General features: G+C 45.1%; 1 protein-coding gene across 1 annotated transcript in view; it reads right to left on the bottom strand.

Annotated features, from left to right (window-relative positions):
• The window catches only part of patj (PATJ crumbs cell polarity complex component), a gene marked incomplete at its 5' end in the record, with an annotated part of 309,724 nt that overhangs the window by 155,303 nt on the left and 126,732 nt on the right, over positions 1-27,689 (bottom strand). Inside the window, one exon of the mRNA XM_079649893.1 lies at positions 22,018-22,195. Coding sequence (XP_079506019.1) covers positions 22,018-22,195 — 178 coding nt within the window. The remainder of the gene's footprint in view (positions 1-22,017; positions 22,196-27,689) is intronic.

Below are 27,689 nucleotides of genomic sequence, written 5' to 3'. Positions count from 1 at the left end.
GGCTAACTACGCTAGCATCGCTAGCCACCGCCGGAGGACCGAAATGGCTGAACACGGTGAGAACACGGACTTATATGCCCCATACACCCCCCAGAAACACCACGGAGGAAGCCAACCAGCGATGCACAGGTGGTAAGGAGAAAGGAAAAAAAAACAACCTACTCACCCCTTGCTACACTGCTGACGGACCTTCCGGAGGAAATAAAAGGAAGTCCGGTTAAGTTTGCTGCAGCCACCGGATTGCTGACTGAAAGAGCAGATGTAAACAAAGACACGTGTGGACCGGCTCCGGTGGATGCCCAACCAAAATCTATCCCGGAGTTGGAGAGAGACATAACGGCAAGTAAATGGGGTGGCCAACAAAAATCTATCCCGGAGTTGGAGAGAGACATAACGGCAGGGAAATGGGGTGGCCAACCAAAATCTATCCCTGAGTTGGAGAAAGACATTACAGAAAGTCTAGAGGAACGTTGTATGCAGAAAATGAGCATTGCAATGGAGCGTGCTTTGGGAAATGTTCTCAATAACTCAAAAAGTGACATTAAATCCATGAGGGGAGGGGAAGCACAAGATGTTGGGGCTAAACCTCATGAGCCCTATTGCAATGTAAATTCTAACCATGCTACTGACAATGCCAGTGTGAGCTCCGAACCTGCTAACGTTAAGGATGCTCATATCACTGTTGATGTCCCATGCCCAACAACAACCCCCCACCCAAGTACATGCCCCAAAGCAAATACCTACACCGCCAATGGACTCGGCCAAGGTAGCTCCCTGACTGCGGGCTCGGCTAGTCCCTCTACTACCAATAGCCAAACCAGCGATGTGGTAGCTGCTCTGACCACCGCCCTCACCACGGCATTGATGAATGTGCAGGGACCGACACCTTTCCCCAGGGAAGGCCAGCTAAAGGTCGGACGCTATGATGGGCTCACTTCATGGGAAACGTACTGGGCCCAGTTCAACCTCCTAGCGACTGCGAATGGCTGGTCCCCTGCAAAGAGAGCAGTCCATTTAATATCCGCCCTGGAGGGTGAAGCTAGAAAAGTACTTCTTGATGTGACTGCTGCTGATCTTGAGAACCCACTAGCTATTTCCAGAGCACTGGAGAGACGTTTTGGAAACACTGCCCCTGCAGTTGTGATGCGGCAGAGGTTTAATGAGCGGATGCGGGGTCCTGGAGAGAAGCTAGGAGTTTTTGCAGCGGAACTGCGCTACCTGGCTCAAAGAGGATTCCCCGATTTCGATGATGCAACCCGCTTGGTGCTAACGAAGGAGGCATTCATCCGTGGCCTGCAGCCCATCCCATTACGGCAGCAAGTCCGGCTCGCAGACCCACAGACCTTGGGAGCAGCTCTAGAGAAAGCACTGGTGGTGGAGGACATCTTCCTGGAGGGTTTTGAAAATGGCTCCACGCAGACATTGACACGACCTAAGGCTCAAACGTATAAGCCTCCTAGACCCAACCCTCCTCCGCTCGGCACAGAGAGCCCACCGTTGCCCCCAGAGGGTCGACAGAGTCAAGCCTGCTATAATTGCCACCAAAAAGGCCATACATGGCGCTTTTGTCCAGCTCCTGTCACCGCTCCGGAGGGTTCAGCGCCGGGAAACGGGCGGGGCTCGGTGTAGAGGGGAGTCGACCGAGCCAACCCTTGCCCCCCAGAGACTGTGACACTCAACCGGTGATTAGAATACTCCACCTCCCCTCTGCTCACGCCCTTTGCTCCCTTGACACCTTCCCCACAGACTGCTGCAGAATACCTGTACTGGTCAATGGTCAAGGGACCCATGCCCTGCTGGACTCAGGCTCCACTGCAACTGTTCTACACCCGGATCTCCTGCCAGCCGGAACTCAACCCCAAGCCACCGAGGTCCCTCTCATTACCATCACCGGGGGAGAGGCTCCCATGCTGGGGAGGTGTGAAGCACACATCCAAGTAGGAGCATATTCAGTGCGGCAACCGGTCTGGGTTGCAAAACTCAGAGAGAACTGTGTGATTGGACAAGACTTTCTGTTTAGGGCAAGAGCAACATTGGATTTTAACGCACAAGCTATTACCTTTCCAGGCGGGGAGTCTATCCCCTTCCTCAAGGAGGGCGCCGGGGACGTTGTAGTGCAGGGAGACCCACCAGGTTGGCTGGATCCTCCACAGTGGGGGCCCCCTTTCGCAGAGAGCCCTATTCCCCCACTGGATGAAAACCACCCACCATCAGACTCGGTGGTACACGGCCAGCCACCGGTACCGGCCATTGTACAGACCGCAACTGTAACCCCCGAGGCTGAAATGGAAGCCGCAGCGAATTCAACGGTCGCAGACCTTTGGGAGGAGAATCGGGAGGGCCTGACCTCAGATCAACAGGATAAGCTCTGGGACCTTTTGTATAAGTATCGACACAGTTTTTCCACCCACCCCAACGATGTAGGCTGCACACACTTGGTCCAGCACTCTATCGACACAGGGGACGCACAGCCAATCCGGCAACGGCCTAGGCGAGTCCCCTACGCCCGCAAAGCAGCTGCTAACCAAATGATACAAGAGATGAAAGAGGCTGGCATTATCGAACCTTCAGAAAGCCCCTGGGCTTCCTCGGTCGTAATGGCCCCAAGAAAGGCCGGAGGCTGGAGGTTTTGTGTCGACTATCGGCCGTTGAACGACAAGACTGTAAAAGACTCCTATCCACTGCCTCGGATAGATGAGTCTCTTGACTATGTGGCCGGCTCTGCATGGTTTTCCTCTTTGGACCTCCGGAGCGGTTATTGGCAGGTGGCCATGGCCCCAGAGGACAAAGCCAAGACTGCCTTCACCACAGGACGTGGCCTGTGGCAGTTTACAACCATGCCATTCGGGTTGTGTAATGCCCCAGCAACATTCGAAAGGCTAATGGAGAAGGTCCTCGCTGGTGTGCCCCCGGAGCGTTGTCTCATATACTTGGATGATCTCCTCGCACATGGACCCAGCTTTGACTCCGCGCTCGAGAACCTGAGGGAGGTTTTAGAGCGGATCAAGGGTGCAGGCCTAAAGCTTCATCCTGGGAAGTGCATGTTGCTGCGACGTGAGGTCTCCTTCCTGGGGCACCGAGTCAGTGGAGCCGGCATCAGGACGGAACCGGACAAGGTTGGGGCCGTCCGGGACTGGCCCACCCCCACAGATATCCACCAGCTGAGGTCCTTTTTAGGATTAGCGTCCTACTACCGGCGTTTTGTGGCGGGATTCTCGACGGTCGCTGCGCCTATGTTCAGCTTGATGCGCAAGGACACACCCTTTAAGTGGGGACCTGACCAGGATGCAGCGTTCCAACAGCTGAAGCGCGTATTATGCGAAGACCCGGTGCTGGTTGCCCCTAACCCAGAGCTGCCATTCCTCCTTGACACGGATGCCAGCAACACGGGCATTGGCGCTGTACTCTCGCAGTTAACCCCAGAAGGAGAGCGGGTTGTTGCGTATCACAGTCGCACCCTTGATAAACCGGAGAAGAACTACTGTGTAACTCGCAAAGAACTGCTGGCGGTGATTGATGCTGTGGGGCATTTCAAGCATGTCCTCGGTGGCCTCCCATTCATCATCAGAACCGACCATGCTGCGTTGAAGTGGCTTATGTCCTTTAAGGAACCGGAAGGACAAGTAGCAAGGTGGATCGAACAGCTCCAGGCTTTTCAGTTCACCATACAACATAGGGCTGGAGAAATTCACACGAACGCAGACAGTCTCTCTCGCCGGCCGTGCGCCCCAGGTTGTTCCCACTGTGACCGTGCTGATGAGCGGGAAGCGGTGAACCTGAACCCGGGGATGGTGGTCTGTCGGGCCCTCTTACCCAACAATGCGAATAGGTGGAGAGAGATGCAGCTTGAAGACCCTGACCTTAAAATGGTCATGGGATGGCTGGAGTCCGACGTGCGGCCGCCTTGGGATGAGGTGGTTGCCCTCTCTGCCACCGTCCGAGGACTCTGGTCTCAATGGCCGGGAGTGGAACTCCAGGAAGGAGTCCTGAAGAGGTGCTGGCGGGAACCCGCCACCGGAGAGGAACGCTGGCAAGTCGTTGTACCTAAAGACCTCCGCAAAGAAGTGCTCCAGGTGCATCATGGATCCCCTGGAGTTGGACACTTCGGAGTAACAAAGACGTTGCGGCGACTAAGACAGACATTCTATTGGGGCCTGAGCCGGAGGGATGTTGAGGACTACTGCCGCCGCTGTGATGCCTGTACGGCTCGTAAAGGACCCCAGGGCCAGTCCCGTGCACCCTTGCAGCAACATTGTGTGGGGGCACCGATGGACCGAGTAGCCGTCGATATACTGGGGCCACTCCCCCGTACTACTGGAGGGAATCGGTATGTGCTAGTCGCCATTGACTACTTCACAAAATGGCCGGAAGCGTATCCCCTGCCTGACCAAGAGGCAACCACCGTAGCAGAGGCCTTGGTGCAAGGGATGTTCAGCCGCTTTGGCACCCCCTCTGAGCTTCATTCCGACCAAGGACGGAACTTTGAGTCACAGGTTTTCGCAGCAATGTGTAGCCAGCTTGGCATTAAGAAAACTAGGACCACCCCACTTCACCCACAAAGCGACGGTTTAGTGGAACGGTTCATGAGGACCTTGGGTGCTCAGCTGGCCCTCACCACTGCCCCGGATCAAAGTGACTGGGACCTGCAGATACCCCTCATCCTCATGGCTTACCGCAGTGCAGTCCAAGACTCAACCGGCTGTACTCCGGCGTTGTTGATGTTGGGCCGGGAGCTCAGAACGCCACCGGAGTTGATGTATGGACGGCCTCCGGATGCACCTGATGCCTTGGCTGGTCCGGAGTATGCCAGGCGGCTGCAAGATCGTCTAGAAAAGGCCCACAGCTTCGCCAGAAACCAGTCTCAACAGGCAGGTGTCCGCCAAAAGCGGGTCTATGACGTGCACGTCAAAGGTCAGGATTTCCAGGCTGGGGACCTTGCCTGGGTGTATGGACCAAAGAGAGTGAAGGGCCGTTGCCCCAAGCTGGATAGCACATGGGTTGGCCCTTGCTACGTGGTCGAGAGAGTGGGGGAGGTGGTTTATAGGGTCAAACTGGTTCCCAGAGGGCGCACAGTGGTACTGCACCGGGATAGGATGGCACCTTACAAAGGGGACCAACAGCCAGCCTTTCCTGTGACCCCTACTAGAGCACGGCGCGGGCCCCCCCGCCGAAGGAGAGACCCACCGATGCAGCCACTGGATGTCCTTCAAGGGGAGGTGGTGACCCCGCTGGGAGCAATAGTGCCACGGAATACTACTCCACAAGTGAATCATGGAGTAAGGAGGTCGCAGAGGGAGCGACGGATGCCGGTTCGCTTTCAAAGTGTTGCTCTACCTCGGGGACGAGGAATTACCGGGGGGGGCAATGTAGCGACCCTGCAGTGCTGAACTGGGAGAGACTCACAAGGGGATTGTTGGGGGGAAGACGTTGCCCTAGTTAGCCGGATAGGGCGGGGAGAAAAAGGGGGTGGGGTTTACAAGTGACCGGAAGAGGGTCAAGCTACGGCGGGAGAGCTAGTGAGGGATCCTGAGAGAGCTAAGAGACAATACCGCTACCTATCTTTGTTGTTTTGGGCAGTCTTCCAACCCCGGGGTTTAGTCTGTTTGTAGGGTAATAAAACCGGGATAAATTACAGCCATCGTGTCCTCCTCATTTAAGTAGTTAGCCACCCGTGCGGCGGAGCCGCGAACGCTACAGTATATACTGTGTGCACAATTGTTAGTCAAGTGAGTAGTTTGACCATATCATCATTGTTGCTCATATTTTCCAACTCCAAGCTGTATAAACTTGAATGCGTATTGGAGTTAAGCATATCAGCTTATGTGTACAGTATTTGTGTAATGAGGGAGGTTGATCTAATGAGATCAATACCCTACAGATGTAGCACTTAATTTCAGACTCCAGCTTACAGCTTCCTGCCTACGACCTGCCTAAAACCAATATAGAGGAATGTTAAGCCCTCCCACTATTTTCCAAGAGGGCGTTGCCAGATTTTCTATTTCAGGTTTTAACCAGGAGATGGCGCTTTATTCACAAATACAGAAAGACAAGTTTCATGGACTTTCAGTTGTGTTTTGAAGAGCATTTGAACACATCAATATTTTAGATCAACTAAAGTATATCTAATCTTGTAATTCAATAATATATAGTCTTTATATATTAAATAATCATAATAATAATGTAAATGTTTACATTACACTTCTTTATTTGTTATGCTCATACTTTTAACTTTACAATCGTTTGCTTTAATATGCAGTATATTTGTTGTATATTTTTGTGTTTGCTTCCTCCTGCTCCCTTTCGGACACATACTGTATGATTTATTATTATTATTATTAATATGAAGATATTATTAAGATAAGATAAGATGTTACTTTATTGATTGAACATTTTAGTTTAGAATGTGTGGTCCCACGGTAATTCAGAAGGCTCACAGGTCACATTCCGACCATTATTTAAAACAATAGGTGCTTTCAGACTGTCTACACAGGCCCGGCTCCAGGATGAAATGACTGAGGGGGCTGTTAAAAAATCAGAGGGCGCGATTTTTTTTCACAACAACGAAAAATACTGGCAATGTAATGAATTGACACACCAAGCTTTTTTCCTTCTCACTGCTCTACAATCTCTTTGCTTCTTTATTTTTATTATGGATTTACCCCTCTCATTCTGTTTTTTTCCTCTGATCTTTAATAATAGATAGTAAATATTTGATTGATAGATACCTGCACTTTGGTTAACAGACTAACATTGATTTCCTCAATTTATAAATGGACAGGCTCTGTAATTACACCATAACCTTTTCTCCTCTATCCCTTAACTCGTCTTCCTATACAGATTTACTTACTTACTATCCACTCTAGTCAGGTCAGGATTAAAGAAACATTAATCTGGTTGATTTTTTATTTTCAGGATTGAATGTTCAAATCAAGGCCTAAAACCTGGCATCTCATAAGAAAGTGACTAATATATAAACCAAATGTAATATTGGATCAAATACTACACCAAATGGACAGACACAGATTAAAAAAATAAAATAAAAGTCCCCTGGTTTGTCTCTAGAATCTAACTGCCATGAGAAAAATCAAATCAATGTTCCAAAATCCGTCACTAGATGACGCTCATTGTACCAATACGGTTTATATAATACATAACACATTATTATTCTAGTAAAAGGGCTCGCTTTGGGGCAGTATGATCCATACAGGCAACCCTAAATGATAACAAGTAACCATCATGTGTGGTGCTATCTGTAGTTGTCTGTCTTATTTTTTGTTGATGTCAAACAACATGAATTTCAAGTCAATATACGAAAGTAAATCAAGAAATGAAGTAGACAAGCTGATCTTCAAGTTCCTCAAAAACACTGGTCTGAGGACAAGGATTTAATATAAACATTTAATAAATCAACAGTAGGTGGCGATATATGTTCCAAGTGGAAGCGATTCGCCATTAAAGACAAAAGAAGAAGAAGAAGAAGAAGTAGTAGAAGAAGAAATACGCTAACGCTACAAACAGGCACAACACTGTTACTCTGTTTTTACTGACATGTAACATTTGATTTCACCTTGCTCTATTTTTTTTAACACATGTTCAAAAACGGGAACATTTTCGGAGTTTCAACCGGGTACCAGCCACCGAAAACGGGGACTCTGCCCGGAAAACGGGGACGTTTTGGTCACCCATCCGACTGTGTTTACAGCTAAGCACACAGGCTAACATTAAGACTACAAGCTCACTTGGGGTTGAGGCTTTTTTACACGTTGCTTGACTGCCTGCCCACATATCTGATCCAAACATAGTAACGTGTGTTGGCGGAAAATAATCATTTAAAGTTATTTAATAATTGTGACATGTCTTGTACTTTTTGATGGATGAATGATGCTCAAAGTGAGGGGACAAAGAATACAACTGAGGGGGCAATGCCCCCTTTTGCCCCCTCGTGTCGCCGGGCCCGCGTCTACAGCTTGATTTGTATAGAGGGAGCTCTGTGGCTGAATGGCCAGCGATTAGGTGTGGCGCATTTATCATAGGAGATCAGAGCTGCCTGCCGTCAGTTTTCATTTAAAAAACAGATCTGATTTTAAGACTATTTCTGCGCTCATAAAGAATGATAAGAGTAAGAATAATGCGTATTGAACTGGTTTCATTAATTAGTGAGTTTATTTAACACTAGAACCGCCAATCGGGTCAATTTGTGTGATGTGTGTTGTGTGTGTGCAATGTAACTTTTTTTCAATAAAATATTAAAGTCTCCCAGTCCGTGACTTTTCCTGAAAGTGTGTTATGTAGCACCCTATGTTGTTAAAAATTGCATTCTAATAGCGGGATTTGACGGGTTTAGGTAAGATACAAAAACCTCTGGCGGTTCTAGTGTTAAGGTATTTAGGTACAGTAGAAGCCCTTTTTTTTTTATCAGTAACGAATTTAGCAGTTGAACATAAAAGTCAACTAACTGAGGGTCACTTGCAATGACAGTGTTGTGTCTAACTGTAAGCTTGTCACTCAGAGTAACCTACAGTTAATTTAGCTGCTGGAGAAGAAAGATCAGGGGGGAGGGGGGGAGAGAGCTGTGGTTGATGAGCCATTAGTTGTGTAAATATACAGCTGAGAGCTGCCGTTTCATTCAGACTGTTTAAAAAACGGTAACAACGGACTATTTTTCAAGATCAAGATCCCTCCGCTACGCTTTGGGATCCTGATCTGTCGACGAGGCTCCATTAAAATATAAATATTTTTAGTGAATTACTGAGTTTAGGCACGTTAATAACGTTTTAATGAAGTTGAATACAGTATATTCATATTTGTCAGTGATTTCATGTCAATTGTGTGTGTGTGTGTGTGTGTGTGTGTTTGTGTGTGTGTGTGTGTGTGTGTGTGTGTGTGTGTGTGTGTGTGTGTGTGTGTGTGTGTGTGTGTGTGTGTGTGTGTGTGTGTGTGTGTGTGTGTGTGTGTGTGTGTGTGTGTGTAGAGGTGTGTGTGGTTAAAACACTTTCATGAAGTGAAGGAGGTTTTCCTTCTATAAAACAGCTGTGGGCAGCAGTGAGTGTCACGGACATGAATTCATAGATCAAGGCAGACTGGTGCACACACTCTCCTGTCCAGCCAGGCGACATGCCCGTTCTAAGCCGTGTCCCTCACTCCTCACATCCCTAGCTGCATCCCCACATAGTGTATTATGTTGTTACATCGTTTCAGATGTTATGTGCAAACTTGTCACCTTTCGGCAAAATAGGTCGTTTGTGTGATTCATGTAGAACTGCAATAAAAATATTTTTGGGGTATGGGGGGGGACCCGGAGTAATCTGCGGCCGTGAGCTGTTATGTGCCATCATGACACGCATGGTGTTCTTTTTTTAATATATTTATATATAATGAAGTGCGAGCTGTGTGCTCGAGTCTTTCTGCCTGTAAGCTCTGCTCTCATGGATGTATAATAAGGCTCTGCTGCTCCGAGATGATGGTCTAGCTTCAGCAGCTACATTACCTACGGGTGCGTTCGTTAATATTAACTGTGCGTCCGGAGTCACTGTGGCACAGACTGGACCGCTGGGGAACAGCTGTTAGAACGGGCCGTTCAGGTGTTCAGACCAGAGCTCCCTGTCGGAGCGGCAGAGCGTGATGTGAACTGAAAAGTTTTTCCGTGGCAATATTATTTAAGGAATCGTTGAGCTAGCTAGCTAGCATACATTGTCACTATCTGCTAACGTTAGCTTTAGCCTTCTATTTCTAATAGTTTTTTTCATAGGCTATAAACAGAGGTGGTATAAGTATTAGGGATGTAACGATACCAAAAACTCACGGTACGATAATATCGCGATAACAAGTCCACGGTACGGTATTTATCGCGATATTGAATAATAAAGGGAAGGAAAAAAAATCATAATTTTCTTTTTTTCAATAAAACATTTTTTTACTCGGAAAATGTTTCTTTATTACATAATAAATCTGATTTTTACAGCCTTTTTGTAGGATAGCAGTATTTCAAAGTGTCAAAAACAAAGTGACAGTAACAGACTTGAACAAGAAAACCAGTGTTTTTGTACCTACTGGTACTACCAAACAAAGTAAGCATTTTCTTTATGCCACTGCATCTCACAAATAAACAAGTACATTTAATAATCAGACCCTGCAATAAAATAAATCAAGTTTCACTTTAGTTTTTCAACTAACTCAACTCAAACTCACTAGTCACTCACTCAGCATCATCAGACAGGTTTTTAGGAATATGAGAATGTCCACATTTCCAGGTATTTATAAGCTGGGGTGTTTGGGCATTTACAATATCCCCTGCTCTGGAAACAACTCTCTCGCTTGGTACTGATGTTGCTGGGACACCAGTGGTCGCGTTAACCGAATATTTTATTTAACAATGACGGAAAAATCTGAAAGCAGTCTGTCATTTTGACAGATTAGAACAAACTCGGAACAGCGCCAACGTTTCCCCGCAGCGAGGCTCTGGTGTTATGCCGTGTTATGCATGCCCTCCAAAAGGAAATGATATAGTTCCCAAACCGTAATTTGCCGTACAGATCAATAAATGGCTGGGAGGTTTTGCTTCACGCTGTGCGCGTCCCGCGAGGTGCATGCACACACGGCATAACACCGCCCCCCCCCCCGTTGACAGTTCACGAGCATGCTCTAACGTGAACTGTTCAGACCCGACAGGTAATAAGGGATTATGACGGATATTTTACGATCCTGTCTGTCAAAATGACGGACAGCGAAAAAGTCTAACGCCAGGCTTATTGACATGGCGAGATATAAATATATGGTTGGTACTTGTCAATGTCTCTAGGTGTGTACATGTAGCCCTGTAAACGCGATGTCCTTTTGTGTTATCTGTTGTTCTATTTTCATGTTGTAACCTACTTGCTGCCATGTTGGACAGGTCTCTCTTGAAAAAGAGATCGATGATCTCAATGGGACCACCTGGTTAAATAAAGGTTTAAAAAAAAAAAAGTGTTTAAAATTTTTTTTTTTTTTAAAAATCGCGGTAGATTTTGTCAGTCTCACGACGGTATTGGGAAGTTTATTTACCGCGATACCGCGATATTCGGTATATCGTTACATCCCTAATAAGTATATATATATATATATATATATATATATATATTGTACTTGAGTAAAAGTAGAAGTACTCAGATCTTGTACTTGAGTAAAAGTAGAAGCACACAGATCTTGTACTAGAGTAAAAGTAGAAGTACTCAGATCTTGTACTTGAGTAAAAGTAGAAGTACTCAGATATTGTACTTGAGTAAAAGTAATAGTACCAGAGTGTAGGAATACTCTGTTACAGTAAAAGTCCTGCATTCAAAATGTTCCTCAAGTAAAAGTAGAAAAGTATTATCATCAAAATATAGTGAAAGTAGCGACAGTAAAAGTAGTCATTGTGCAGATTGGTCCATTTCAGAATAATATATATGATATGTTTTATAATGATTGATCATGAAAGTGTTCTCAAAGCTGATAAAGGTGCAGCTAGTTTGAATGACTTTGTATACTGCAGGGTAGCTTGTGGATTTACTCCAGGTGGAACTAAAGTCTGATTTAACACTTGATTATATTTCACATCATTCATCCACATCTGTAAAGTAACTAAAGGTATTAAATACATGTAGGGGAGTAGAAGTACACCATGTACCTCTGAACTGTAGTGGAGTGGAGTAGAAGAACAAAGTAGCAAAACATTGAAATACTTAAATAAAGTACAAGTATCTCAAAATTGTGCCCAAGTATAGTACTTGTTGAGTTTATGAACTTAGTTACTTTACACCATGTGGCTATACAGATAGAAATACTAAGCCTTGCACAGAGGCATGAAAATACATATTCAAAATGCTCAACAGTGCTGCCAAAATTATAAACTGACTGCTACACAATTAAAATAAATGCTTTTATATATTTCTATTAGATGTGACTCTTTGGCGTTTCTGTTATTATTAACACTGCTGCTTTAGTTGTTCTGACTGCTAAAATCCTCTGTTATTCCTCATTTTAAAGCCGATATTCCGTGGGGTGGGGGAGCCGGGGGCTCGGATCCTTGTCACCTTTTTCATACAGATGAGTTTGCATCCCAAAGCCTCAGTCACATTAATTCATGTAATACAAACATCTCAGGTCAGTAACACTCAAAGCTGCTTTCAACCCACCAGCTTTTATGGTGTTGTTACGTCACATACAGTCTATGGTCACTCAGAGTAACATACAGTTAATTTAGCTGCTGGAGAAGAAAGATCAGGGGGGGAGGGGGGAGAGAGCTGCCGTTTCATTCACACTGTTTAAAAAACGATAACAACGGACTACTTTTCTTAGCGGATGCATGTCAATTTAAATCAATACAACTATTTTTTAAATCAATAAAAACATTTTCTAAATCCATAAAAGCATTTAAATTAATATTGGGAGTCATGTCGTTACTTTGTTGAGAATGTGGCCATGTAATAAGCGGGATAATTTGCAGCGACTTGTTCCTTATGGAACGCTTTTGGATCCTGATCTGCCGACGAGGCTCCATTAAAATATAAATATGTTTAGTGAATTACTGAGTTTAGGCACGTTAATAACGTTTTAATGAAGTTGAATACAGTATATTCATATGTGTCAGTGATTTCATGTCAATTCGGCGAACATAAACATAAATGATCGTGGTGAAGATGATGATTAAATTAGTATTAAAAATCGAGAGCCGGGATGCATTTCCTCCCGTTCGTTTTTTTCGAATAACAAAATTATTTTGTTAAATAACAACATGGTGATGTTTTGTAAATGATTACATGTCTCTTATTTAGCACAGAGTATGATATCCGTGACATATGGATCTTAACAAAGTTCCGCTGTACATCCAGCGTACTGTATCTGACTTTATTTCACATGAGCTCCAGTGTGGAACCCCACTGCACCCCCTGGTGGATCAATGATCCATTGCAGCTGGCTTCATTATAATTACATGTATCTATCACGGGGGCGGTCTCAAGTCAAGCTGGAGGTTTTCCCTTGAGCGAGTGCAGATCACGTACCAATCACGGCCCTCGCGTTTCAAACTGTCTGAAATGAATCGCTACATCTGTATATCAATGTGTGCAGAACTAGTAGCAGCTTATTTTCCTCAGGTAAAATGGGCCAAAAAAGAGATTTAACTGAAGTCAAACATTTCAGAGGGATGCAGCTTGAAATATCTAATATATTTGGGCGTGATCACAAAACAATCAACGGTTTTGTTGCAAATAGTCAACAGGGTTGCAAGAAACGTGTTGAGACAAAAAGACTCAAATGAACTGCCAAAGATCTGAGAAGAATCAAACGTGAAGCCACCAGGAAGCCATTATCCTCCAGTGCGGTCATACTCCAGAACTGTGACATACCTGAGGGCCCAGAAGTATCAGGTGTTCAGAGACATGACCAAGGTGAGGGAAGCTGAAACCCCCACTGAACAAGACACATGAGATCAAGACTAGGCCAAGAAATATCTGAAGACAGATTTGTCAAAGGTTTTCTGGACTGATGAGATGAGGGTGACTCTGGACGGACCAGATGGATGGGTGGCTGGATCAGTACCGGGCACAGAGCTCCACTCCCACTCAGACCCAAGCAAGGTGGAGATGGTGCATGTATTACTAAAGATGAGCTAGTTTGACCTTTTCAGGGTGAAGAAGTGAGGGTTGACTCAAAATCAACTCCCAACCCTATTGCCAGTTTTTAGAACACACTTTGGAAGACACAAAAAGAAGACCATGATTTTATGCAGGACAATGCTCCATCGCATGCATCGAAGTGCTCCTCTGCGTGGCTAGCTGTGAGGAGGCTGCGGTTGATTGTCCACAGATCTAGAAACTGACAGACTCCATGAATGGAAGGTTTGTTATTGAAGAGAAGGGTGGCTATATTCATTACTGTTTTTTTTATCTGACATTTTTATTTGTACATTTTGAGTTGTTTGTTTATTATTCTCACTTTAACAGATGAAAATAAACAAGTGAGATGGGAACGTTTTTGTTTTTCCTTTAGTTTCATATTAGTTCTGCACACTAATAGTCCACCCAATAATTGTGCACACAGAGATTTTCTCCTAAGAACACCAAAACCTAAATTTGACTTTCTTTAATATTGAGACTCTAGGTTTATTAACATTTTGGATTTGCAGAGAGCAAAATCCTCAAAAATACAACTTGCCTTAAAACTGTATTTAAAAATTATAGGTTACTTACGTAACCCCAGTTCTCAGAGTAACATGAAGTGAGATGTCTCACTATGGGATGCGCCTCATCCGCGGAGCAAACAGAAGCATCGATCTCATTACGCCAATCCTGATTGGCAGGTGATCTTGACGTCAGCGTCAGGGAATCCACCCCCTATAAGTAGCTTGCACTACGCCGCATGCGTCATTCAAAATAAGCACCTCTTCTCGCTTCACCATAGCAAGGAGAGCCGTCTGGTGAGACATCTCACTTCATGTTACTCTGAGAACTGGGGTTACGTAAGTAACCTATAGTTCTCATTCATAACACTCTGTTCGATGTCTCACAATGGGATATTGTAGCTCCCGTATTGCCAGACAAGCTTATCTCGAAAATCACCAAACCAACCAGAACTTAACAGGTAGAGCTCTGACTCAACAGGGTGCCCAGCACTGCTCGGGCCACACTGGGAGCAGAGATGTCTAGCCTGTAAAAGCGGACAAAAGTGAGCTGCGAGGACCAGCTCGCCGCTGCACAAATGTCTTGGATGGAGACACCCTTGAACAAAGCCCAGGATGTAGCCAGACCACGAGACGAATGAGCACGCAAACCCGAAGGTGCCTGCAGACCCTGACTCGTGGAAGCCAAAGCAATTGCCTCCACAATCCAGTGAGAGAGCCGTTGCTTAGTAACAGGCTTGCCCTTCTGAGGGTTAGCCCAGGATATGAAGAGTTGGTCATTATGATGAAACTCTTTTGATCTATCCATATAAGTGCGTAAAGCATGGACTGGACATAGCAAATTCGGCTGCTGTTCCCCGGAGGGACACAGCGGCGGAAGAAATGCCTCAATGTCAATTGGGGTACATGAACCAACCACCTTAGGTATAAAGGCAGGGTTGGGCTTCAGCAACACTCTCGTTAGCCCTGGGGCGAACTGAGTGCATGACGGATGTACGGATAGCGCATGAATGTCACTGACTCGCTTAGCGGATGCCAGGGCCAGTAACAGCACTGTCCTGAGTGACAGGTGCTTCATGTCAGCTTCTTCCAGGGGTTCAAATGGGGTTCGAGTGAGCCCATCTAAAACCACTGTCAAGTCCCATAAGGGCACCAGTGACCTGGAGACAGGAAGGAGCCTGCGAGTTCCCTTCATAAAATGGCAGACCAAAGGATGTTGGCTGGCCGTCTTACCCTCAAAGCCCACATGGCATGCAGCAATAGCAGCCAGGTAGACTTTGATCGTGGAGAAAGCTCTGTGTTTTTCAATTAGGTCCTGTAGAAATGATAAAATAACTCCCACAGGGCATTGAAAAGAGGTGTGCCCTTTTTGAAGGCACCATTCCTCAAACACCCTCCACTTACAGTCATAAAGAGACCTGGTGGAGGAAGCTCTCGCACTCTGAATAGTGTTTATCACCTTCTGCGGGAGACCCACTGTATTCAGATTATACCACTCACAGGCCAGGCCCATAGGGCCATGCGTTCCGGGTGTGGGTGAAAGATCGTCCCCCCCGCCTGAGACAGTATGTCTCTGCGTAAGGGGAGCTGCCACGGCTGACCGCACAGCAGCTGATAGATCTCCGCCAGCCAGTACATTGCAGGCCAGTGCGGAGCTATCCGGATCATTGTGTGGCGCTGTTCCCTCACTCTAGCCAGAGTTTGGGGTATCAGCGCCAGGGGTGGAAACGCGTACAGGAGGACCGGAGGCCAAACTGTCGACTGATGTAAACCAGTAGTTTTGTCGCACGAGACGCAGCAGAGATGTGTGAGTGAGCATTCTGAATTTGTATCTTTTTAGATACGCGTTCAGAGCCCTCAAATCTAGTATTGGCCGAATTCCGTTCCCTCCCCGTTTGGGAAACGAGGAAATACTTGTAATAAAAGCCGCTCTGACTCCGCTCGGCGGATATTATAGATATAGCCTTCTTTTCTAGAAGCGAGAGGATCTCTCTTTCTAGAATGTGGGCTGACTCCCCTCGGGCCTGTGAATACAGAACGCCCGAGAAGCGAGGGGGGGTGACAGCGAATTGGAGTCTGTAGCCCCATGTAACTGTCTTGAACACCCAAGCAGACGTTGTGAGCATCTTCCACTGTTCGCTCCTTAGAGCCAGCGGAGATGTCACGTCTTTTGCCCTCTGAGTCTCTATTTGTTGTGTTATGGGGCCCTCTAGTGTCTGAACATGGTGGTACCCCGATTCGACAGTCCCCACCGACACTGCGCATGCGGGTGACGGAGGTGCCTTCACAACCCCAGCCAGCACTGCGCCTGCACGTGACGGTGGTGGCCTCACAGCCCCAGTCGTCACTGCGCATGCGCGTGGCGGCGGTGCCTTTACAGACCCGTTCATTGTCCGCCTTTTGAGAGAGGCCGTAGCTGCTCTCAAAAGGGGAACAAATAGCGGGCTGTTTATTGGTTTTATTGTTTTTTATTGTTTTTTATTTTATTTTTTTTAGCTGTGCCCTCGGACTGAGGCCTGGATGCGTCAGCGGAAAATGCTTTATCTGAGAAAACAGAACAATATTGTGACGTGTTTTGGTGCACTTGAGGATGGCGTTGAGGAATCTCTTGAGGCAGCGGGAACACATCTGGAGCTGGGGAACATTCCAGCTCCGTCACCGAGGGAAGAAGAGGAGGCTGTCCGCTTCTTCTTCCTCGACTGCTGGCCGAAATTCTGGGTTGGCTGCGCCTGGGCTGCAGCCGGAACCGGAGATTTTCCGGGCTGGGGACTCGGCTGTTTGGGTACTTTAAACCGAGCAGCTGAGGTAGCTTGGGCAAAGGACTGCCGCTGTGGAGGCAGCGGCTGGACCCTTCGAGGAAGACAGAGGTGGAGGGCCTCGTCTTCCTTCTTCTTGGACTCGCATCTCTTCTGCATAGAAGCGAGCGCAGATCCAAAAATCCCCTCGGGAACGATGGGCATGTCGAGCACATCCTCTCTTTCCCGGTCTGGAAGGTTGGTGAGGTTGAGCCATCTAGCTCTTTCCTGCACCACCATAATTCCCATTGCCTTGCCCGTGGCCTGGACGGTGCAGCATTGAACGCGGAGTCTAGGGAGGAGGCACCCTGGATTGGGGCCTTGTTGCTGAAGGGCCGGTCTCTCCACGAGACCGACACCTCATCCAACATCTCCGGGAAGACCGGCAGGAGTTGCCTCTTTGTCCTCGTTGCTTGTGGCAAATCTTTCCCCTCGTAACGGGACCTGGAGGTCTCCTTGGCCGTTTCGGGCCATGGGATGTCTAGTCTGGCTGCGGCACGCTGACACACGGCCTGCAGGTCCATACTCAGACAGGGCGAAGCTGGTGTGCTTGCCGGGAGAGCAGCCATCGCTCCCGGCGTTGCCGCCTGAGCCGATGACATGAAGACGTTGTCTTCCTGCTCATCAGAGTCGGACAGGAGGAATCCAGAGGCATCCTCTTCGTCCTCTGTATAGTCCAACTCCAGGACATCTTCTGTGGGCGAGACCATGGTGAGGTCCAGCCGGGAGCCCCAGCTTGGTATAGCACGGTGCCCCGCTCGCACGTCCCTTGCTGCCACCGAGTCCCAGCCTGACACGGCGCGGTTCTGCAGCTGCCACTACTGATGAGCCCCAGACCGACACAGTGCAGGGCTCCATCTCTGTGGCGGACGCCCTCGGGGCCTGATTTCCGTCCGGTAAATCAAAGGACATGAGGGAGTCCTGACCAGACAAGCTAGCTTGGTGAGCTAGCCGTCGGCGGAGGCTCTTCACGGTGAAACGGGCACAATGCCCGCATGAGCCGGGGTTGTCGATAGCTTCCTGGGCATGTTGCAGCCCGAGGCAGGACGAGCAGACCTGGTGTGCGTCTGTGTCCGAAATCTTCAACCCGCAGCCGCAGAGCCGAGCCTCCGATTCCCTGGCTCCTCTGGTGTGAGGGCGAGACGTGTCCATCTTGTTCGCCATTATGGCGACGTGGGAAGGACGCGCTCGTAGCAGGTGTGTTGTCGAGAAAAAAATCCTCTCCAACCTGTCGTTAATCCGGAGAAAAGACGACTGTGTAGGATTTATTCCCGAAGAATATTAACTGGTGTGTTAATATTCTTTCTTAGTCCTATTCTTCTCTGGTGTGAGAAGAAAGAAAAAAGCATCCTCGCTATCGTGGTGTCGGTAGCGAGGAAGGTAAGCTAGCAACAGGTGTGCTGCTAGCTTGAATCAAAACCTTACCTTTTCGATTTCCGGAGAAAAAAGAAAAAAGGTGAGGTCGAGTGTGGTACTAACTGGTATGTAAGCACCGACAGTCTTCTTGCAGAAGTATATATAAAAGTAGCCGGCGAGCGCCCGTCGACCGAAGTTAGCTTGGTTAGCTTGGTTCCGTCTGTGGACTGTGTGAGCTAGCCCGGCTACCAATATAGAAATGTGCTCTGAAGCGAGAAGAGGTGTTTGAATGACGCATGCGGCGTAGCGCAAGCTACTTATAGGGGGTGGATTCCCTGACGCTGACGTCAAGTTCACCTGCCAATCAGGATTGACGTAATGAGATTGATGCTTCTGTTTGCTCCGCGGATGAGGCGCATCCCATAGTAAGACATCGAACGGAGTGTTATGAATGAGAACTTCAAGGACTTTGTGTGAAGGCTACAAGCATCACAACCAACCACCCATCACTGAGGACCTGACATCGACTCATCACACTCTTCTTCCTCCGCAGGCTGTGGAGATTCAACATGGACTCCAGGATACTCTGCAACTTCTACAGGTGCACCATAGAGAGCATCCTGACCTACAGGTGCACCATAGAGAGGATCCTGACCTTCTACAGGTGCACCATAGAGAGGATCCTGACCTTCTACAGGTGCACCATAGAGAGGATCCTGACCTTCTACAGGTGCACCATAGAGAGCATCCTGACCTTCTACAGGTGCACCATAAAGAGGATCCTGACCTTCTACAGGTGCACCATAGAGAGCATCCTGAGCTTCTACAGGTGCACCATAGAGAGCATCCTGACCTTCTACAGGTGCACCATTGAGAGCATCCTGACCTCCTACAGGTGCTCCATAGAGAGGATCCTGACCTTCTACAGGTGCACCATAGAGAGCATCCTGACCTTCTAAAGGTGCACCATAGAGAGGATCCTGACCTTCTACAGGTGCACCATAGAGAGCATCCTGAGCTTCTACAGGTGCACCATAGAGAGCATCCTGACCTTCTACAGGTGCTCCATAGAGAGGATCCTGACCTTCTACAGGTGCACCATAGAGAGGATCCTGACCTTCTACAGGTGCTCCATAGAGAGCATCCTGACCTTCTACAGGTGCACCATAGAGAGGATCTTGTCCTACAGGTGCACCATAGAGAGGATCCTGTCCTACAGGTGCACCATAGAGAGGATCCTGACCTTCAGGTGCACCATAGAGAGGATCCTGACCTTCAGGTGCACCATAGAGAGCATCCTGACCTTCTAGTGCACTCTACTCCCAGCAGCTCAGGAAGAAAGCCCTCAGGATTATCAAAGACCCCCATCCCCCCAGCAACAAACTGTTCTGTCTGCTGCCGTCTGGCAGGCGGTACCGCAGCATCAGGACTAAAACCACCAGACTCAGGGACAGTTTCATCCCACAGACTGCTAAACACTGAGCTCTGTTAAGTGCCCGATAAACATTCATCTGTTTGTCAATCTACTTATTTATCGAAATAGTTATCACCGCAATAAACCATATTTAATTTCGTCTTAATGTACAATATATAATTTCATATTATTTTCTAGTATACATCATATTCTATTTAAATAGACTTCTTGCACTATTTTTTTATTTGTATTTTTGTATTTTAATATATATGTTACATCGTTTCGCCATTTCTACACAGTAGCTTATGTGCATAAAACCTTTGAATCTTATTTTTCTGTTTTTTAAGACATTTTTTAAAACAACTTTATTTGACTTTATTTATCTGAGTGCACGCAATTGTGTTTGAAATGGTGATTGTTAATTGTGTGTTGTGTTAATCCTAGTATTGTAAGTGTCTTCCAGCTCACCTTGCTCCTGGCAAACGGCTGAGCTGATGAACAGCACCTGCCTATGTCGATGCACCTGGCTTGGACTGTGTCATTCCCCTAAAACCTTGAAGGGTGTTTAAAGAGGCTACTCTATCTAAGCCACCCATCTTTAAAGTCTTCTCTCCCCTGCACTCAACAAGGGATTCGCCAGCATTGGTATACATTCCTGCAGTGTGGAGAGAAAGACAGTTACTCTTGGGAAGAAGAGCATTTTGCATGTCACCCATTCTGGCAAATGTTTTGTTTATTAATGAATGCTAGATTCTAGATTGTGTCTGTTTATATTATAAATAGGGCCGGGACTCGATTAAAAAAATTAATCTAATTAATTAGAGGCTTTGTAATTAATTAATCGAAATTAATCGCATTTTTAATCACATATAAATATTTGACCTGAGAACAGTGAGAAGCAATTTTTTTCACATGGATATTAGTATTTTTTTCAAGGTGGTACTTAACCAAGACCAACAGAAAAGTGCAATTTTTGCCATAAAGTGTAGCAATAGCATATTTAGGAATATAGTACATTTCAGAGATTCAGGTAGCCTATAGGTAGGTAGACCTTCTGTAAACTATAACACTTTGTTTTTTAAGTAAAACACAATACTTTCAAGTACATTCAGAACATTGGAAACCCTGACTATTGGAAAACATCTCTCTGTTGCTTCAGAGGCCATAACAGACTTTGTTGATTTACCAACAGTTGATTTAAAAAATCTAATCAATTTCAGTCCAACTCTCTCAATAACCTTGGCCAAAACAATAAACAGTTCAACATAAAGTGCCAGTTGCACCAACAACGTAATAAATAGTTCAACATAAAGTGTACCATTTAAAATAAAATAAAAAAGTGCCAGTGATTGACCTCAATCCCTCCTATTCTTCCAATATCCTGATGAAAAATAAAATCTCTCTGTTGCATAGGCCACTGTTTGATCAACGCGAATTGGGTGTGGGTCCTTGTACTCCGAGTCGGGCTAATGTCCACGCTAGCTTCCACGCTAGCTGCTATATGTTTTGCATTGAGGTGATACTTGAGGCTTGATGTGCTGCGGTGATATGCGAATTCCTTTTTGCATCATTTGCAAACAACCGTGCTCTTATTGACGCTTCCATCCGTCCGTTTTTTAAAACAAAATGTCCCATCCACGGGGCCAACCAAAGCGGTCTCATCAGCTTCTTCGTTCACGTTTGACTATTGTTCACTGTGGTTTGTTGTTGTCTGAAGTCATGAACATTAGTTTGTGCTCCAGTATAATCGGTACCCCTGAAACTCATCCAGTGAGAAACGTTCCGCGGTGCAAAAATAAGTGCGATTAAAATGCGTTAATTTTTTTAACGCGTTCATTTTCGTGTAATTAATTAATCTTAATTAACGCGTTAAAGTCCCGGCCCTAATTATAAAAAATTCAACTTTTTTTCATCCTAATTGATTGTGTTACCCATCCTAACAACTGTACATATATTTTTGGTAAATAAAATCCTTATTTGTTCAACCTTTACCTGCATTCCTAGTCTTTGCAAAAAGCCCTTTGAATTTCCTTATGTTGAAAGTTGCTATATAAATGAACTTGCCTTCTCTGGTTCTTCAAACTTTGCAAACGTGTATAATGTATTCAGAATATGTTTATATGTTTTAATAGTAGGTTGATCTATTATAGTGTATAGGGATGATGTTTGAATACTGGACAGTCATTTCAGTAATTAATGATTTCACAGAAAAATCTGTTTTAAAACACATCATTTAATTTTATTTTATTTTATTTTAAAGTAATAGCAGATAGAAGCGCACATGGTAAGTAAAAATGAATACCCAGCCCTCGTACCTCAAGGATCTTGTCCCCAGTCTTCAGACACTGTGTTTTGGCAGCAGGGCTGTTCTTTAACACCTGTTTGATGAAGATCCCCTTCAGTTCCTCTCCGTTCTTCAGACGCTTGATGACCTGATGACCTCCCACGATGCTCAGACCCAGAGACTGGCCCTCCTCAGGCCACACCTCCACCCTGCAGGGCGCACAGACATGTGGTTAGTTATAAACGTTGTCAGGTCTTTTCCTTCAATGCGTTGAAAATAAATGCCACCGAGCAAGGGATGCACAATTAATGTTAGTTTTATTGAAAGGGCATTATGGAGTAGTGTAATATCCAAATCGCAGTTAAGAGAAATTATGCAAAAATATAATTTGGAACAATTGTAGAGCTGCAGACAGGCCTAAATATGGTATTTTACGATGTGTGTGTTTGTGTGTGTGTGTGTATCAGACTTGGAGTACTCGAGTCCTGTACCTCGGACTCGAGTGCCGATGTTTGGGACTCGTGACTCGACTCAGACTCGTGCAGGGATGGATTCTGACTTGGACTGGACTCGGACATTTACGATTGGACTAGAGCAAGTTTTGTCTTGAGACCGGATGTACTCTGCCCCAGGCGTGTGCAGCTGTGAGGCGAGATCCTGTACCGTATTTCAGTTTAAAGATGTTCAGAGACTATAAACCTGCGATGGTGTCAATGGGTCACTCCGTTTAATGTAGACCGTTTTTATTTGTAAAGCAGCTCTTTCAAGGCAATCTTGGAATTGACCAATCCTTGATAATAATATTCAAATTAATAATAAGCCTTATATTTGTATAGCAGCTTTCATACAAGAAATGCAGCCCAACGTGCTTCTCAGCAGTTATATAGTCAAATTAGTAGACAAAATAAAAGCAATGCAGAAAATAACAAATATTGAGAGAGGTGGTCAGAACCCTGACATCTTGGTGCCAGGAGAAAAGCCTCCATCTCAACGTCAGAACACACTTATAAATATATAAGTGTGTTTTGGGCGTTCGTAAAAAACAACGAAAAGGCGTTAGAATGTGAAATGCAGACATTGATGAGCTAGCAGCAAGTGCATTAGATTATATGCTATGGCTTCCCCCCCCCCCCCCCCCATCTAATTCAGTAAGTAATGGTTTAGTTCGTTGACACGCAAGTTTGAGCTTGTTGGAACAGTGACGACTAACCAAGACCTGGTGAGATTTCATTAAGTGTGTTTAACAAGGCAGCTAGCAGCTAGCTGAGAGCCTGGCGGGGAAAGACATATCGCACAACCTTCTTTTTTTTGCCGTCATTACTTCAAATGATTTTGCCTGTAACAGTTTAGAGATCAGTGGTCTCTTCAACACAGTTGAAGAGACATCTGAGTTTAATCTTTTCTTGGGTGAAAATGACGACTACACAGATGTCTTTATTTTTTTTGGACGACACACAGCGATCACTAGACATTTCTAGTGATCCTGAAATCACCTTGGGTCCTCATTTCGGCATCGAGGAGGATGAAGAAGACACACTCATATTTGAGAATTTTCCTGTCCCCGCCAGTCCACTTGAGGCAGAGAAACAACTAACAATCACTGTACATCATGCAAACACCCTACCTGACATGATTACTGCCTTTTCTGATGCAGAGATTTTAAACAAATCATTGAATGTGAGGCGCATTCTCCCAGACAACAAGGAAGAAGCAGGCAGTGGCTCTGGGGTACTGAGGGATGTTCTCAGCTTCTTCTGGCAATAATTATATGAGAGATGCACACTTGGGACAACAGTTAAAGTGCCCTTCATTCGCCATGATTTTCCTGCTGAAACATGGAAGGCAATTGGAAGAATCCTTTTGAAAGGTTACTAAGATTGTGAATATTTCCCAAACAAACTTGCACCTCAAAGCATATTTTATGCAACTTGTGAGCAGCCAAGAACGTGAAGTTTTGATGCAAGCGCTGACTGATTTCACTGCAGTTGACATTGATGACCTTTTGGAGGTTCTCGACAGCTATGGCTGTAGAAGGAAAGTCACCGCAGAGAATCTTCCTAAAATAATTGAAGAAATTGCCCACAAAGAGATGGTTCAAAAAACGATGTTTGTTATTGACTGCTGGAGGGAGATTAACCATCAACATCTCAACCTCAGTCCAGAGGCACTGACTAAGTTGTTGTCTGACCTGCAACCCACCACAAAAAAAGTCTGCAAACTACTGACATTTTATGTTGATTTGACTACAAACCAAAAGGAGGTAGCAAATAATCTGAAAAGATTAATCAGAGAGCTAGATGAAAGTAAACTTCAGAAGTTTCTACGGTTCTGCACAGGATCTGATCTCATCGTGACAGACAGCATCTACGTGGGATTTGAGAAAATGTTCACAAGAACACCGATTGCGCACACATGTGGGAATATTCTGCACATAGCTGACAGCTATGAGAACTTCCCAGATTTCCGTTCAGAATTCAATGTAGTTCTTGAGAGCAATGTGTGTGTTATGGACATTGTTTAGACTCCAGCAACAATAACCAAACCAGTTCAAACTGTTAAGAGTTTTTCATGTTCGAAGTAGTTGTGCAGAATTGCAAGTAATGGTGTGCTATAGATACTGTATATTTGGGACCTAAAAGAAGCACTTCACCAGGACCTTTAATGGTTATAGAGAAGTCCAGCTGGCCAGAAGGGAGCCCATCTTTCACCACACAAACTTGGTGGTGTGTTCACAAACTACAACAAACTTGCATATTGACTATTATTCTCCAGTTGCACAACACAAACCTGACTGGACAGAAATGTAATTTGTTCATGTAATTCAAGACCTTTGAATGCTGCTAAGATGTTTAAGGATTCAAACAAGAACAGTGGCATGCTTCGTTGTTCTTATATGGAAACAGTTGTAAAATACAATGTTTGCCCCCTCCCCCTGTAAAATGATATGCCACTTACCCAGGTGAATAACTAGTGTAAAAGCATGAATGTGTAGCTAACCCCTTATCTGACCATTGACTGGAATATAAAGTTGCAAAGCAAGTGCCTTGTTCAAAGCATACTTGTCTATTTAGAACATATTTTATACTAGTGTCAAAAGTAATTAAGACATCACAGGGTATATGCAGGAATCCTGAAGTCAAATTTAATACCTTTTAAGTCCTTTTTCAAGACCCTTTCCATACATTTTAAGACCTCATCGCAACTTTGAGTTCTAACCGGTTACATTGGCAACACACTTTACCTCACATTTACTGTATTGATTGTAAGATAGCAAAACTAAACAGAGTGCAGACAGACTACTGAAGCCTCCTTTCCACATGAACTTCAACCTCTCAGTGAAGGTCAGGTTTAATGCAGTATGCTGCTTTTTTGCTTCTGTAGACTCTGTGCTCTTTCATTCCAGTGAAACTCCTCAGAAACCATTAGAAACCAGTATTTGACCCATAAACAAAACAATTGACAAAACCTTGAACTATGAAATATATTAAACTTTGGTGAGCTTCAGCGGGGTAATGCCATATAGGAGCTCCCTCACAAATACCCAGGGGTTAAATTGGGCTGGGGCTGTCCGGGGCTAAGCCCTGGCACATAGGACGATGCTCTGACGTCATCACCCTCACACATTTGTCATATGTTTACAAAAAAGGATATATATGTTAAGACTTTTCTCGTTCTTAATATAAGACTATATTTAGGGTCTATATGTGTTGACTTTACTTTAAAATAGCAGATCTCTGTGACTGGATATAGTTTGGCTTAGACCCCGGCCCCACGACGACGCATACGGTAAAACGCATGCGCAAAAAAGGCTTCCGTTCACACGCATTCGATTCATTAACGTGTCCGTTCACACTAGACCGCTAGAAATGCTGGAAACGATGTAGTACATATGTCAGGCCTGTAAGTGGCGCTGCTGCCGCCCGAAATAAACCAAAAGCAGCGAAGAAGACCCCGTAGCATGGTTGCCCTTCTGTTTATTCTCCGCGGTGGACGGCGTGTTCTCCTGCTGTATCTCTCAAGTAGTCCACCAGCAGATGAAAAACACCCACCTCTCCGCCTCTTCCAAGGAACGAGGGGACCGTGCGGAGTTTCCGTAAAAAAAATGTTCCGCCGGTCAACATGTCCGTTAAAGCTTAAATCTTCCGTACAAAATTAGAAAATTGCCGGTCAGAGGTCTTCTTTGTTATTTATTGAGCTTTAAAACAAATTGATAACGACTCTGTTCTCTGTATAATAATATAATAATATTTAATAAACGGTGACTGCCTCTCTTTTCCTCCCCCTCTTCTGACAGCCCAGCAGCAGCAGGAGACGTGGGGAGAGGGAGGTGGGCTATTTCATCGTTATCAGAAAATGATCATATTGGGCTTACACACGGAGCCGTTGGACCCCCAGAGCGTTGCGTATGCCGGTCTACCCACCTTGGGACCCGTTACCGTAGTCGTTTAGTTCCCCCCCCCCCCCACACAGAGCGGAGCAAGGCAACAAAACTTAAAATAATAAGCAGCATTTTACGGCGCGCTATGCATGGGGCCGCCTTGGGGGGTTTCCCGACATGCCGTTTCAGTAAATTAAAGGGTGTTTCATGTTGTCATTGCTGTGGACCTTCTTAATACCTTGGAAAATGCCATTTAATACTTTTTAATAGCCTTAATTTTCGCTAAATTGATTTATCAACTTTTAATACTTTTTAAGACCCCGCGGACACCCTGCATCATCTTAAAATAATGCTTAACATGTTTTATGATCAAATGTTTCCTCAGGTGTCACGTTGCCTTAATTCCAAATGTCTTGTTAAAGTTTCAATTGGTAGACTGGTTGGTTCTTCTAAACAAGTATATACACATACACACACTTTCCCTATAGAGTGGCGAAGTCACGCCCATCTACTTCCGGTCCATGGGACCTTATTTCGGAAAAATAATGTATTGAAGTCAATGGAGAGAGAAAACGTATCTTTCGATCCCGTTTGAATTGTGCCATGAATTAGAAATATGATGTTTGTCAATCTTAAAAAAATATTTCCATGTCAAGAAGTCACAGTTTGTCATAAAACTGTTGAAATATAAGACTATGAAAAATATGCAACTAGAAAGACTACAAATACCAGTTATCTTAGTTATGAGAAGTTATGATTACAATTGTTTGCTTTTTACTAAGATTGCAAGTATTGCTTTGATACTGAAAGACATTCTGAAGGTAAGTTGTATTAAGTCTCAACATCTGTTTTGCAGGCATTGTTGTGTGCAATCTTTTATTTTTGGATATTTTAATAATTGTTATTGCACTGGCACAATGCAGGAAGATATTTGTTCTGTTTCTATATTTCACATCTTGTGGAGCAACCAATAACTTTTTTTAAAGCAATGCAAAAGGGCTGTAACTTTCCGGTCATCCTTGTGCGGGATTCTCATGTTTTGTTAAATGTTACTTTTAACATTGAAATGTAAGTTAAAGTTACATTGTGAATCAAATGTATTTTCTTACACCACATTTGTATTCAGGTCTTTGATTGAATGTTGATAAAGTTCCCTATTCTTATGGGTATAAAGTGATTGAATAAATAAGCTTACAATAGTTGTTCAAGACTTTTCTAAAATATCTTATAGTAATTCATATTTGACACTAATGTGAGAAAAATAATTAGTCATTTGGCTTTAAAAACAATGATAAAATAATTGCTAATTAATTAAGAACACTACC

Source organism: Notothenia rossii (assembly GCF_949606895.1).
Source record: "Notothenia rossii genome assembly, chromosome: 1".
Lineage (NCBI taxonomy): Eukaryota > Metazoa > Chordata > Actinopteri > Perciformes > Nototheniidae > Notothenia > Notothenia rossii.
The sequence above is the reverse complement of the archived record's forward strand: the minus strand, read 5'-3'. Positions and strand labels throughout refer to the sequence as shown.